General features: G+C 46.4%; 1 protein-coding gene across 1 annotated transcript; it reads right to left on the bottom strand.

Annotated features, from left to right (window-relative positions):
- Window positions 1-237: 237 nt before the first annotated feature.
- LOC128513888 (GTPase IMAP family member 9) lies at window positions 238-6,956 on the bottom strand. The gene is made up of 3 exons (XM_053487441.1): window positions 6,829-6,956; window positions 2,598-3,377; window positions 238-1,414 (listed from the first exon to the last, which is right to left on the bottom strand). Exons 1-3 carry the CDS (start codon window positions 6,857-6,859, stop codon window positions 1,389-1,391), a joined length of 837 nt encoding a protein of 278 aa, XP_053343416.1. The 5' UTR covers window positions 6,860-6,956; the 3' UTR covers window positions 238-1,388.
- Window positions 6,957-13,495: the final 6,539 nt, after the last annotated feature.

The raw sequence follows: 13,495 nt of genomic DNA, 5'->3' as shown, positions 1-13,495 counted from the left end.
AAGTGGCAAAGATGTATGTTAGAGTGTGTCAGAGAGGCCAGATTGAGGTGGTTTGGACATGTTCAGAGGAGAGATGGTGAATATATCGGTAGAAGGATGCTGAGGTTGGAACTGCCAGGCAGGAGGTCTAGAGGAAGACCAAAGAGGAGATTTATGGATGCAGTGAAAGAAGACATGAAGTTAGTTGGTGTGAGAAAAAGGGAACAGCCGAAAGACAAAGAAGAATATAGAAAAAGTCTGTAATACAATAGGCTTTATTTTACATAAAAAATGTACATTTAACCTTTAATTGAAGCAGTTCTTGTCTGGAATTTGAATTAATTGAAATTTCGAAACTAAGTGCAAAACTACAGCACACAGAGTTAGTAATTATGAAACCTGCTTCAACCTATTTTAATTTATTTAACTATGGATCGATATATTTAAATATACTCCAAATGGCTCCAATGTCCAAGTTTTATGGAAGAACTGGAACAATCTGTTTAATGTCATGGATGTGACTACACTGTCAATTTCCTTTTTTTTTGTGCTCCATAAAATGATCAAAGCCCTTCATGACGGTATTACACTGTGGTACAGTGTTATTTTCTGCCTTGAGAAAAAAATAGTGTTTAACTTGTTCAAACAAAACTTTGCAGTTAGGTGTAGCTGTTAAGTTGTTTCATTGTGCATCTTGGTGCAAGCGTTTCCATTGTCCAGTGTACAGTATAAAAGCAAAAGATCCACTTAAAGGGTGAGAGTTAAATAACCGTTCTTAAATACAACAATCAAAGAAACAATGTTTCTACTTCATTCATTTAAAAGTGTTCTCTAAAAGCATGTTGTACATACAGTAATAAAAGGTACAGGAATGTATGCAGTGACTTCATCTACAAAATAAACAACAACAAAAAATATTTTGCTGAATAAAGATTTACAACAGTAACAATTTTAAAAGAGACGGACACAAATCAATAATCTGTCACCCGTTGGTGGTCATTGTTGATTTCAGTTCAGGCACAAGTAAATTATTTAAAAGAAGAAAAAAAAGTTTTAAAAAGAAAAAAAAAACATTATAACATTGGGCTATGCATCTAGGTTATGAATGTTGCGCTAACAATATTTATTCTATATTTTGATATGACACTGATTTACTAATGCAGAAGTTTAAAAAAATTAACAACAATACAAAATGAGTAACAAACTAACTTTCATGACTTAACTATAACTAGTGTAGCTCAATTGATAAGGGGTGTCTAAATTTTTAAAAGATATACAGCACATCCGTAAATTAAATTCATAACTTGTTTTTAAATAAATAGTCGTTTCCTGTAGCTGCAGATATTCACCAAATGACCTCAGATCAAGGAATGTAACGAAGCAGCATAAATTCTCTGATCTCTTTTTTCTCAATCAGACATTTCTTCCATCAAATCTGTAGGAAAAAAACACAAAAGAAAAAGATTTGAAATTAGAGGTCTAAGAAATAGGCGCTTTCAAGACTTTTCATATAATATTAATTATACAATAATTTATTTGGGTCAAGCAATCTAATTGGATGAGAGGCATTCCAGGAGTGGTGATAATGTACGGCATAACGGCAACAGCACGGGCTGGGCCGTTCAACTATAGACTATAAACCAAGTTGTTTTGCAACTGTTAATTACACTACAGTAATTGTCAGACTCCAGCATGGGTGAAAGTACGTCTGTACGATGCACCATTCTGAGGAAAAAGAGCTCTATATTTTTAACATGCACTTTCAGCAAGAAAACATATCTGATAGCATTGGGTCATCTTAAAAAAACACTGTGACACTCAGAGGACAGCGCTATCCGCACCTTCCGCTTGCATGAGCTCACAGACGCGCCTGATTGGCTGTAGAGCCATAAGTAATGTGGGAGCACTAAGTACCTCTCATCCCTCCCCTCTGAGAAAGCTCAGCCAATCAGCTCCCTCTAGACCTCCGGCTGCGAGAGGTTACAGCATCACCCAGTAATCGAACTCGCGCTCTCTGGATGATAGGGCGAGCACTTTACCACTGCACCACTCGGAGGCACGGCTTTTAGCCTGTTTGGGATTCAACCCCAGGACCCACAATTTAGCTGATATTGTAAAGCAAAATAAGTGAAAATATAAAATGAGATTAATTTTTTTTTATTAACTTTTTTTTCTCCCTTATTTAGTCATGTCCAATTCCTCCCTGTCACTAGGGGCGCTCCCACATTAAGCTAATGCTACAATTCAGTCAGGGCTGAAGACTATCACATGTTTCCTTTAAACCTCCGGCTGCGAGAGGTTACAGCATCACCCGGGAATCAAACTCGATCTTCGTATGATGGCGCGAGTGCTTTACCACTGCACCACTCAGAGGCCCGAGAGTCACAGGATTGTTTACAGGAAAGAATTTTTAAAAATTGTCAGTCACTATATGTTGGTCGCTCACAGTAACAGAGAAATATGTGTTGGCGTAGCCACATTACTGGTTAAATCATTGTTTGAAATTTTAATAATATATTGTGTTTGTGAAACATATAAACCCGATATCACACTTGAGGGATGTGGTCGTTTGTAAAAGGGATCGGCCCAAGTACCGAAATAAAAGGCATTAAACTTACTGTGTGGACTCTCTGCATCAACAGACTGCACTGAGCTAAAGGAACAGTTCTGTTTGGGCCTGGCTCCAAGCTCACGCTTCTCTTTCACCTCATTCGGGTTTGAGTTCTCATCAGTAGCCGCAACCGTAACCTGAATCTTTGCTTTCTCCTCTTCTGTCATGGGTTTAAAGTACCCTCCCTCCTCAGCTACCATCTTCTCCAACTTCTCAATCAGCTGAGGGACTTGCGTGTGCTCTCCAAAAGCATCATTGTTGATGACATGGTATCTCTTCTTGCACTTGTCCAGCACCCACTGCAGTGCACTACCTTGGCGCCGGATGTGTCTCTCGATCGGCATGTTCTTCAGCACCTCGGCCCATGTGAATACCACTATGGTGTGCCTCCACACGGCCTCACCAAACAGCACCAGGTTCTCCTCGATTCTCGTTCTGTCAGTGTCCGTGAACATGCCCACAGGCACGACGAGCAAGAAAGCGTGCGGCCCCGGCGGGCACATCGACAGGCTGCGGGTCATCTCCTGTTGATAAGCAGCTGGAGTAGTCTGAGCTGAAAACCAGCCTGGTGTGTCCACGACAGTCAGCTTGCGACCGAGCCGCTCTGCATCACGCTTCACAGAGAATTCAGCTGCTCGCTCCAGCCGAAACTCTTCGTAACCCAGGATAGTGTTTCCGGTCAGGCTTTTCCCAGGCCACCGCCAGCCCAGAAGGATAAGACGCAGCTCGGAGAGATGGTTGGACGCGTTTTTTTTTTTGTCCTCTTCATGATCTAAATTATTAGTTCCTGTAAGGAAAAATAAAGAAAAAAAACTTTTTTTTTATTGTTGCTTGCAAATGAAAATGACATAAACATAACATTGTGTTCACATTGTGAATCTTCTACTGCTACTCTCTTCCATGCCACAGCGGAATGGGAATTAGTCAAAATTAGACATGCTAATAAGTTTATTAGATGTATTTTATACACTTCGGTTGGGTTGTTGTTGGACCAGGTTTTAAAAAAACTATCAAAATATTAAGTCAAAACCAGTGCTCTGGTCAAAGACAATGAAGAAGGGCAACATTTTTAGGTGTAACAACAAATTAGGTGTGGCTAATTAGTGGCCCGAAAAAAAAAAGTTTAATGACAGTAGCAACAACAACCATGTCATTATGATGTCAATACCTCTGAGCTAAGAATGATTCACCACAGGCTAGGTACGGCTTTTTCAAAATGTACATTACCTCTACTTTTCGTTCAAATTCTTTCTTCTAGTGGTTTGTATAGGGCTGGTCGATTTGGCCTAAAATCAAAATCTCGATTAATTTAACATTTTAACTCGATTACGATTAATGAACGATTATTTTATTTATTTATTTGTTTGTTTATTTATTTGCCCTTATAGTTCACTGACAAGTTTTATAAATATGCTCACATATTACAAGTGAGAGATTTTTGCTCTTGTTGCTCAGTTGTCTCAGTGTTTAAGCTCTCCATGCTCGACATGTCGGCAGAATAATGTAACGGAGCGGGGTCACGTGACTCCACACACGGTAGTGTTTTCAAAGTTATTGAAATAATTGACCTGGGAAAATTTTATCGATTATAGGTTCTGATTCGATTAATTGCCCAGCCCTAGGTTTGCATCGCTTTTGTTCCACCACGTCTAACATCTGAACCCTGAATCATATTTTACCAACCTATTTTCCTCTGCACAGACGACACAGCTGCATTTAAAATGAAAAATATTATGTAAATATGTTAATTGTGTAATTGTACATCATTACTATAAAATACACATTGAAATATAAAATGATATTGAGATGTACAGTATCTGCTATGTATGCTTTGTAAAGCCTTTATCACGGCTCTGATCTGAGGTGCTGGTTGTTAATTGGTGATTTCTGAGGCTGGTAACTCTAAATGAACTCCTCCTTTGCAGCAGAGTTTGGATCTTGCCTTCCCGGGAAGGTCTTCAGGAGGTCCAGTTTTATCATGGTGCTTGATGTTGTTTGCAAATGCACTTGACACAATACCGTTACTTGCAAAGACTAGTCCAGAAAGGCTGACAGTCGTGTCTTAAAATAAAAGCTGACTGTTATAATTTTTGTTGTTGCTACTTATTTACATAATTCCATATGACATTTTATAGTTTTGAAATCTTTAGTATTGTTGTGGAATGGAAAAAATAAATAAATCAATAAACAAAAAGCATTGAATTAGAAGGTGTGTCCAAAACCTCTGACTGGTCCTGTACTATACTAATACCAACTTGGAATTGAATAAATAATAGATACAGGACCCTATAAGACCTTTCCCCCATTTACAAGACTTTTGATCAATTTTGACGTCTAAAAATTAATTCAAATTATCCTGGGTTTATTATTTGTATGCCTTAAAATGTTCACACTACATTTAAAAGGGCCATACAGAAACTCATGTCAGTATTCTCAACTTGCATTTCAATAATTTAAGGCAGTCCGGTGTACATGATCAGGGACATGTCATTTGCAGTGCTGAGGTCTACTTCCCTTTTGGAGCTACCATGACAAGTAAGATGTAAAACCACTATAGAACAGTCGATTTTTGTCTCATCCGTCCACAGGAGCCATAAAAACAGTTCAGAAAAGTCTAATCTGATCTGCTCTATTTATTCTTTGATCGTTTGATTTTTCCTTTTAATTGACTTGATCATACCAATATGCCTACTTCCGACAGGATGTTCCTGATTTGGGAAAGGTTTTTTTTTCGTCCACCAAGGAAAGAAATCATCTGTTATGCACCAGAGTTGTTTTTTGGGGCTCTTTTGTGCTTTTTGGTCTTCTTGAAAATATCACTCTAATTGATTATTCAGACAAAAGCAGTCTTTCTTCTGAATAACCAATCAGAGTGATATTTGGGATATTGCCTAAACAACACATCCCTTGGTGAAGTCAAGTCAGCTGTCCAATTACTTTTAGTCGCTTAAAAGGGATGTATAAAGTGCTGTAATTCCTACACTGTCCAGCTGATCTGGATGTAGATACTGTAAACTCAGGTTGAAGCCTGGACTTTAAGCTCATATTAAGGATTTAATTTGAACTCTAACATAGTGTGGTACACCAGGGAAAGCTTAGTGGTGGCTCAGTGGTTAAGATTTTGGACTGCTGATCGGAAGGTTGCAAGTTCAAACCCCACTACCACTATCATGTTGCCACTGCTCACACTCCTCAACTGCTCACACTCACTCATCGTCTATACCTCTTTATCCTGTATACAGGGTCACGGGAACCTGGAGCCCATCTCAGGAGACTTAGGACGCAAGGCGGGGTACACCCTGGACGGGGTGCCAATCCATCACAGGGCACACACACATACAGTATTCACAATCACACACTCATTCACACACTACGCCAATTAAAATAATCTGCATGTCTTTGGACTGTGGGAGGAAAACGGAGTAGACGGAAGAAACCACCAAGCACGGGGAGAACATGCAAACTCCATGCACACAGACCCAAGGCGACAGTGCGAACAACCGAGCCTCCTTAACTGCTCAGATGTGAAATGAGATAAAAAATGTAAGTTGCTCTTGGGTGTCTACCAAATTCCATACATGTTAACGTCATTTAAATGTACACAGCTAAAATATAGGTCAATAAATTAGTAAAGATTCTAATATTTTTGGTATGGATTGTGTATTATATTAAAAACACTATTAGTGAAAATCAGCCAAACTCTTTCAAGGATCATGTGAGACAGAATTCTTTTACAGATTTATCATAAGATTGGGAAACTACATTCACAGGCGTCATTTCCCATCAGCTAGGAGGAAACTGTGAAGAAATACATTCTCTGATGACATCGGCACAAAAAAATACAAATAAAATAAATAAAATCCCGGCCCGATTTCTAAATAAACCATATGTAAAGGCTAGATGTAAAACCTTACCTGGCAGGAGGGCTGTGCCACGCCATAGGGAGATTATATACACTGTAAATGGGTTAGGTTTCTGGATGATGGTAAATATTTAATTAGCTTCAGTAACTCGTAAGTCTGACTTAAAGATATCAGATATCTCACTTACTACCTTAAAAAATAAATAATAAAATCTCGAAACAGTGTTTATTAGCCAGTTAAGTAAGGTCTGTGCAAAAGTGTCAGAAATGTCAGTGACGGTGTCAAACTCGTGTCAAACAGCGAAGTAAAAAAAAAAGTCTTAGATTTAACACCTACATTGGATTACATTATTAAGGCAGTACCTTTAGCACTTACCATGTAGTTCTGTTGATTTGTTAGACGCCATGATATTGTTCAAGCTCTTTAAGTTAATCGTTTCTTTATTCTGTACAGAAGGATTTCCTGGTTCATTGGTTGACGAAACGTGTAACTATGTAGGCGTGGTTTATCCATTAACCACGCCCACACGCCGCCGAGAGAACATGAGATGTGTTCGACGTCACGCAGCCTGCGTAGCTCGACTCCGCGCCCTCCGCTTACATTGCACTGCGCAGGCGCACATTTGTACACGTGTTCGGACCGTGCAAAATGTTAAGTCACGTGTTCTTTTACTGCATTACATTATATTAGACATCATCAGTCAGCTACTTGCACTTGTATTATGGGCTGCAATGCGTTTCTGTTTTTAAATAGCTTATGTTAGCAGTGTTTATCCGAACTGTTTGTCCATTGTAATATGATTAAGATGAGTGTCCATCATAAAGAATTTAAGACCAAATATTAATTAATTCATGCATCTTTTATACCACTTTTCCTGAACAGGGTTACAGGGGCCTGGGGCCTATCCCAGGATGTATCCATCGCAGGGCACACACACACACACACACACACATTAAGGTCAGTTTGGGAATGCCAGTTAGCCTAATATGCATGTCTCTTGACTGTGGGAAGAAACCCCAGAGGAAAGCACAGGGAGAACATGCCAACTCCATGTGCACAGCCCCAAGGTGGGAATCAAACCCTCACCCTAGAGATGCAAGGCAACAGTGCTAAAAACTAAGCCACCGTGCTGCTTTCTGGAGAGCATCATAGAAATCTAATGTCTCTTGGAAATTCCAGGAAACTTTTACATACAGTAACATGTACGGTTAAGGTTGTGGCTTGTTTGGTGCAAACTGTTGTTGTCTTTCAGCTGCTCCTGTTGAGGGGTCGTCTCAGCAGACAATCAATCTGCACAACAAATTGGCAGAGGCTTTACAGATGCCCTGTCTGATGCAACCCCCCTATTTTAACTGGACTTGGGACCGGTACTGCATGTAGTGGCTACAGCTGCCTGCCAAATAAATGAAAATCATCTTAGCAAGTGTACATATGTTGACTTTAGTAAAATGTATATAATATTTATTAATATGATAGTAGTATATAATAATAGTAATTTGCATCATAATAGGCTTAATAATAATATATTTAAAGCTTTATAATACCATAGATGCAGTAGCATGTAATTAGTGTGTCATTAAGCAATAGACGAAGAATGAACAGGAGTAGTCTGTTTCGAATGAAAGTTATTTCACATAAAAAAATGAATACACTTATATTTTCTTGGACTGCCTTTAGTGTTACTTTTATTTATTTATTAATTTTTTATTTTGAGCCTAATGAATATGCCCATGACATATGGAAAAAACCCATTGAATTGGTCTAGACCAGACCACCTGAAGCAATCCCAAATCATAACACTGCCTTCAGAGGCTTGTACAGTGGGCACTATACATGATGGTGCATCACTTCAAGTGCTTCCTGTGTCATGGCATCACCTGTGTCAAGTTGTATGCGTTGTATGCGGACTGGATAGTCCACTGTGGCGATTCCAAACAACAACAACAATTTTTTTCTGTGAAGCTGATGATTCATCGATATTTAACAATGTGGTGGACAATTCTTAGCCCAATTTCAACCATTTCGGCAATCTCATTAATTGCTTCTTTGCTTTATGCAGGACAATAAGGTTGTATGTGGTGTATGTGTCTTTTTTCTATACTGAGCACCTAATGGATTTGTTAAGAAAACACAGAGTGGGTCAAAGTCATTGTCTATATATTTTTTAAGTGGCCTTTGATTCATTACTGTCTCTAGTGAGTCCTGTCTGATTCCCACAATCGAGTCTGCTTTACTGAGAAGCTTATTAAGCCTATTGGCATCTCTCACATTCAGACCAAAATCACACGGGATACAACAGACTGATAGAACTCATTCAAACATCTCATATATATATTGTGACGGGGGCGGGGTTTCGCTTGGGAACCATCATGCTTTGCGGGGGGGGCTGTTATGTGTTCACCCTGTTGGGGAAGGGTGTTTGGTTTGGTGGCTTCAGCCAGGATATGTGTGATGTGTGTGTGTTGTTATGCTGCTGGTTACCTTGTGTGAGTCAATAAAATACTCCCAGCCATTTGCATTGGGCAGCAAATTAATAACTCGTCTCTCCACCATCCTTTCGGGCGTAAAAACGCCACAATTGGTGTCAGAAGTGGGATGGAGAGTCGCGAGTTAGAGCGCACCCCGGAGGAAATCCGGAGGATCCAAAGAGGCCGCCGAGTGGCGGAGCAGCTGAGGAAGAAGACCCTCCCTGACGGGGCCAGCGCGGGCAAGGAGCGGCGACCGGAGCGGAGCGGCGCGTTCCAGGTTCCAGCATTAGACCTCGGAGCGGATTCCTCCAGTGACATGGCGCCGACGCCGGAGCAAGCTACAGCTCCGTGTTCCGTCCGCCAGCGAAGCGACCTGCAGCTACGCCTGCCGGCCTACAACGGCGCCGGCGACCCCCACGCGTTCATCGCCCAGGTAGAGCTAGCCGCCAAATTCGCGGGCTGGTCCCCGGCGGAAACAGCTGTCCGGGTGGCTCTCTCGTTGGAGGGTGACGCGCTGCGGGCGTTGCAAGATCTCCGGGCTGATGAGCGGGGGGATTGGGTGAAGCTGCAGCAGTCGCTCTGTTTCCGCTTCGGCGCAGGGGATCGTAACGAGGCCGCGGGCGAGGAGTTGGCAACCCGCGTGCGGAGCGCCTCTGAGCCACTAGGGGCGTTCGCCATGGACCTGCGATCTCTCGCGCGCCAGGGCTATCCGGATTTCGGACACGGCCAGCAGGAGGAGCTAGCTCGTCGCGCGTTCCTTCGGGGAGTCCGGCCGTACCGGCTTCGCGAGCACCTCCGGTTAGCGGCACCGGCGTCCCTGTCCGAGGCGCTGCGTGAGGCCGAGCGCGCCGAGCCCATCTTGGGGGAACACCGCGGCGAGAGAGCCGAGCGATCTTCGGTGGCTCGCGGCCGCTGGGTAGGTGAACCTAGCCGGGGACAGGGCTACCCGTCACGGCTGGGCCTCGACCCAGCCTCCGAGTTTCCGGGACGACGCCGAGGCCAGGGACCGCCAGACCACCGCTGCAACGTTCTCCGGCCGGAGGACAGCGTACCCCAGCAGCCGTTAAACTAGCTTCGGGGGGCGCCGAGGGGAAACCGCCTCCCACAGCCATCTTTGTTTCCCCAACTGCCGGATTTAACTTCCGGTCGGGACGTGTCGGAAATCGCGCCGGGGTCTATGTGGACTGCGGCCTGGACAACGTTTCGCTGCGGGCGCTCGTGGACACCGGCTCTACAGTTTCGCTGCTGCGCGGGGGATTGTTGGAGCATGGAGAGCGCGGTCGTGTGCTGCCGGACCCGGCCGTGAACATTCGCACCGTGTCGGGGAGTTATCTGAGGATACGGGCCTGTCGCACAGTGCGATTACAAGTAGGTGCAATCATTCTTTTTCACCCATTCTTTGTGGCGGATATAGAGGATGATTGTATCTTGGGATTAGACATTTTGGAAAGGTGGGGTGCGGTACTAAATCTCGCGGACGGGACTCTGCGTGGTAGTTTCGGCTTAGCTAGGTTGCTAGTGCCCAAAGCGCAGCCGGACGGGTTAGTAGCACGCACCAAGGGGGCGGAACTTCCGGTGGACGCGCCGTGTAAACATCCGGTAGCTGTCCGAGCGAGAATAATGGCCGAGCTGATGCAGCGTAGCAGTGTGGGGCTAAATCAGACGCAGACCGACGCTGTGAAGTCCCTTTTGCACGAGTTCGCAGATATTTTCGCAGTGGATGAGCGCGAGTGCACGCATACCGATCTGGTGCAGCACCACATCGATACAGGTAACGCAGCTCCTGTTCGGTTACATCCGAGACGCCTCCCGTTAGCTAAACGAGCTATAGCCGAGCAGCAGCTGCGTGAGATGGCCGACTCGGGCGTCATAGAGCCAGCATCCGGACCGTGGTCTTCACCCGTTGTACTCGTGCGTAAAAAGGACGAATCGTGGCGGTTTTGTGTGGACTACCGGCGGTTAAACGAGGTGACGCGTAAAGATTCTTATCCGTTGCCGCGAATAGATGATGCGTTGGAACACGTTGCGGGCTCGGCGTGGTTTAGCTCGTTGGATTTGCGTAGCGGGTACTGGCAAGTAGAGCTCGCCCCGGAAGCACGACCCAAAACCGCGTTTTCTATCGGACAAGGGCTATGGCAATTTCGGCGCATGCCGTTCGGCCTCTGCAACGCTCCCGCTACGTTCGAACGGTTGATGGAGAGAGTATTGGCCGAGATCCCTCGCAACCGTTGTGTCGTCTACTTAGACGATTTATTGGTGCACGGCAAGGATTTTGCGGTCGCGCTAGCTAACCTACGGGAGGTGTTTCTAGCTATCCGGCGGGCGAATTTGCGGCTCAATCCCAAAAAGTGCCAGTTGTTACGGCAAGAAACTGTCTTTCTGGGACACGTCATTAGCGCTCGAGGGATTGCCACCGATCCAGCCAAAATTGCCGCGGTACGGAATTGGCCTGAGCCGTCAAATGTGTCGCAGCTGCGCACTTTTCTCGGGTTAGCGTCGTACTATCGCCGGTTCGTGAGGGACTTTGCTACGATTGCCAGCCCGCTGCACGCGCTCACGAGAAAGAACCAGCCGTTTCGCTGGGACAGGGAGCACGCGCGTGCGTTTACTCGGTTACGGGAAGCTCTGGTTACGTCGCCCGTTCTCGAGTATCCTGATATAGCTCGTACGTTTATTCTCGACACGGACGCGAGCGATGTAGGGCTGGGAGCCGTCCTGTCTCAGGTTGCCGGGGGCGAAGAGCGTGTTGTCGCTTACTTCAGCCGCGCGTTGTCTGGACCGGAGAAGAATTACTGCGTCACGCGGCGCGAGCTGCTAGCGGTCGTCGCGGCTCTAAAACATTTTAGGCCATATTTATACGGGCAATCCTTCTCGCTGCGGACCGATCACGCTTCGCTGGTGTGGCTACTTAGTTTTAAAGAGCCCGAGGGGCAGTTGGCGCGCTGGTTAGAGCGGTTGCAGGACTATGACTTTACCGTCCAGCACCGAGCTGGGAAACTGCATGGTAACGCGGACGCTTTATCCCGCCGGCCGTGTAGCAAGGAACGTTGTCGACACTGCGAGCGGGCTGAAGAGCGTGTGGGTGGTCACGACAGCGAACACACCCCGACCCCCGTGAACCAGAACATTCTCCCTGCGCAGTCTTCCGAAGCCCCCGTCGGTAATCGGCCGTCCGAGCCGGCGTGCAGCCGAGTCACTGCGGCACCTAAACCATCGCCGGTGGTCGTTTCGCCTGTGCCACAGATGGACTGCGAGCAGCTAATGGTCGAACAGGAGAAGGACCCGGCGCTGCAGCGGGTATTAGGTTGGGTTAACGCGGGCCAGAGACCGGATTATGCCGCCATTGCCCACCTGGGTCCAGAAGAAAAAGCTCTCCACTCGCAGTTTCCCCGACTAGCGTTGCGGGGGGGCTTACTCTACCGCCAGTGGGAACGGCCGTGTGGCGCTGGCGAATCTTTTCAGCTGCTGGTGCCGCGGACTTTGCGGGCATGTGTGCTGGGGATGGTTCATGGGCACGCAGGTTCGGGACACTTTGGGGTAACTAAGACACTGCGGCGGTTGCGTGCTCGGTTCTACTGGCCGGGTTGTCATACTGACAGCGAACTTTTTGTTCACAGATGCGATGTCTGCACGGCAAAGAAGGGCCCTACCCAGCGCTCACGAGCACCCTTGCAAGACTTTCGGGTGGGGGCGCCCATGGAACGTATGGGCGTGGACATTCTGGGGCCGTTTCCCGTCTCTGATCGCGGGAATCGTTACGTGCTGGTGGCCATGGATTATTTTACGAAGTGGCCGGAGGCGTTCGCTGTTCCAGATCAGAGCGCTTCCACCACGGCTCGAGTGCTGGTGGACGAGGTGTTCAGTCGATTCGGCGTCCCGGAGCAGTTGCACAGCGATCAGGGGCGTAACTTCGAGGCGGAGGTGTTTGCGGCGGTGTGCGAGCGCCTCGGAGTAAAAAAGACCCGCACCACGCCCCTGCATCCACAAAGTGACGGCCTCGTGGAACGGTTCAACCGAACACTCACCACCCAACTCGCCGTGCTTACCAGCGACCGGCAAAAAGATTGGGACGAGCATTTGCCTCTCGTGCTTTGGGCGTATCGTACAGCGGTGCAGGAGTCCTCGCAGCTGACGCCAGCTGCGTTGATGTTCGGTCGCGAGTTACGCACGCCTGTGGATCTAGTGTTCGGGTCCCCCCCACAAGTGGATTTACCCACGAAACCAGGTGTGGAGTATTTTTGTTTATTAAAAGACAAACTGTTCCGTGTCCACGAACTGGCGCGTAGACACTTGGCGGACGCCGGGGTTAAGCAGCGCCGTGTGTACGATACGCACAGCCGGGGGCGAGACTTTGCTGCTGGGGAGCAAGTTTGGGTGTATTCCCCCGGAAGGAAAAGGGGGCTCTCACCTAAGCTTATGTCGCACTGGGTGGGCCCCTGCACGGTCGTCGCACAGCTCTCTGACGTGGTCTACCGGGTGCGGTTGGCGGGGCGGTCGCGACTGGTCGTGCTCCACCGGGATCGTCTGGCTCCTTATCAGCCCCACGCCAGGGCATCGTCGAATGCTGTGGAGGC

The sequence above is a fragment of the Clarias gariepinus genome, chromosome 26 (assembly GCF_024256425.1).
Source record: "Clarias gariepinus isolate MV-2021 ecotype Netherlands chromosome 26, CGAR_prim_01v2, whole genome shotgun sequence".
NCBI classification, from domain to species: Eukaryota; Metazoa; Chordata; class Actinopteri; order Siluriformes; family Clariidae; genus Clarias; species Clarias gariepinus.
This window is presented reverse-complemented; position numbering and strand designations above follow the sequence as displayed.

Excerpts from the sequence above, each read along its gene's own strand:
- LOC128513888 (XM_053487441.1), bottom strand. The coding sequence starts at position 6,859 with ATGGCGTCTAACAAATCAACAGAACTACATG. Across the intron at positions 3,378-6,828 it reads CAAATCAACAGAACTACATG|GAACTAATAATTTAGATCAT; the intron begins GTAAGTGCTAAA and ends TTTTCCTTACAG. Across the intron at positions 1,415-2,597 it reads TGATGCAGAGAGTCCACACA|ATTTGATGGAAGAAATGTCT; the intron begins GTAAGTTTAATG and ends TTTTTCCTACAG.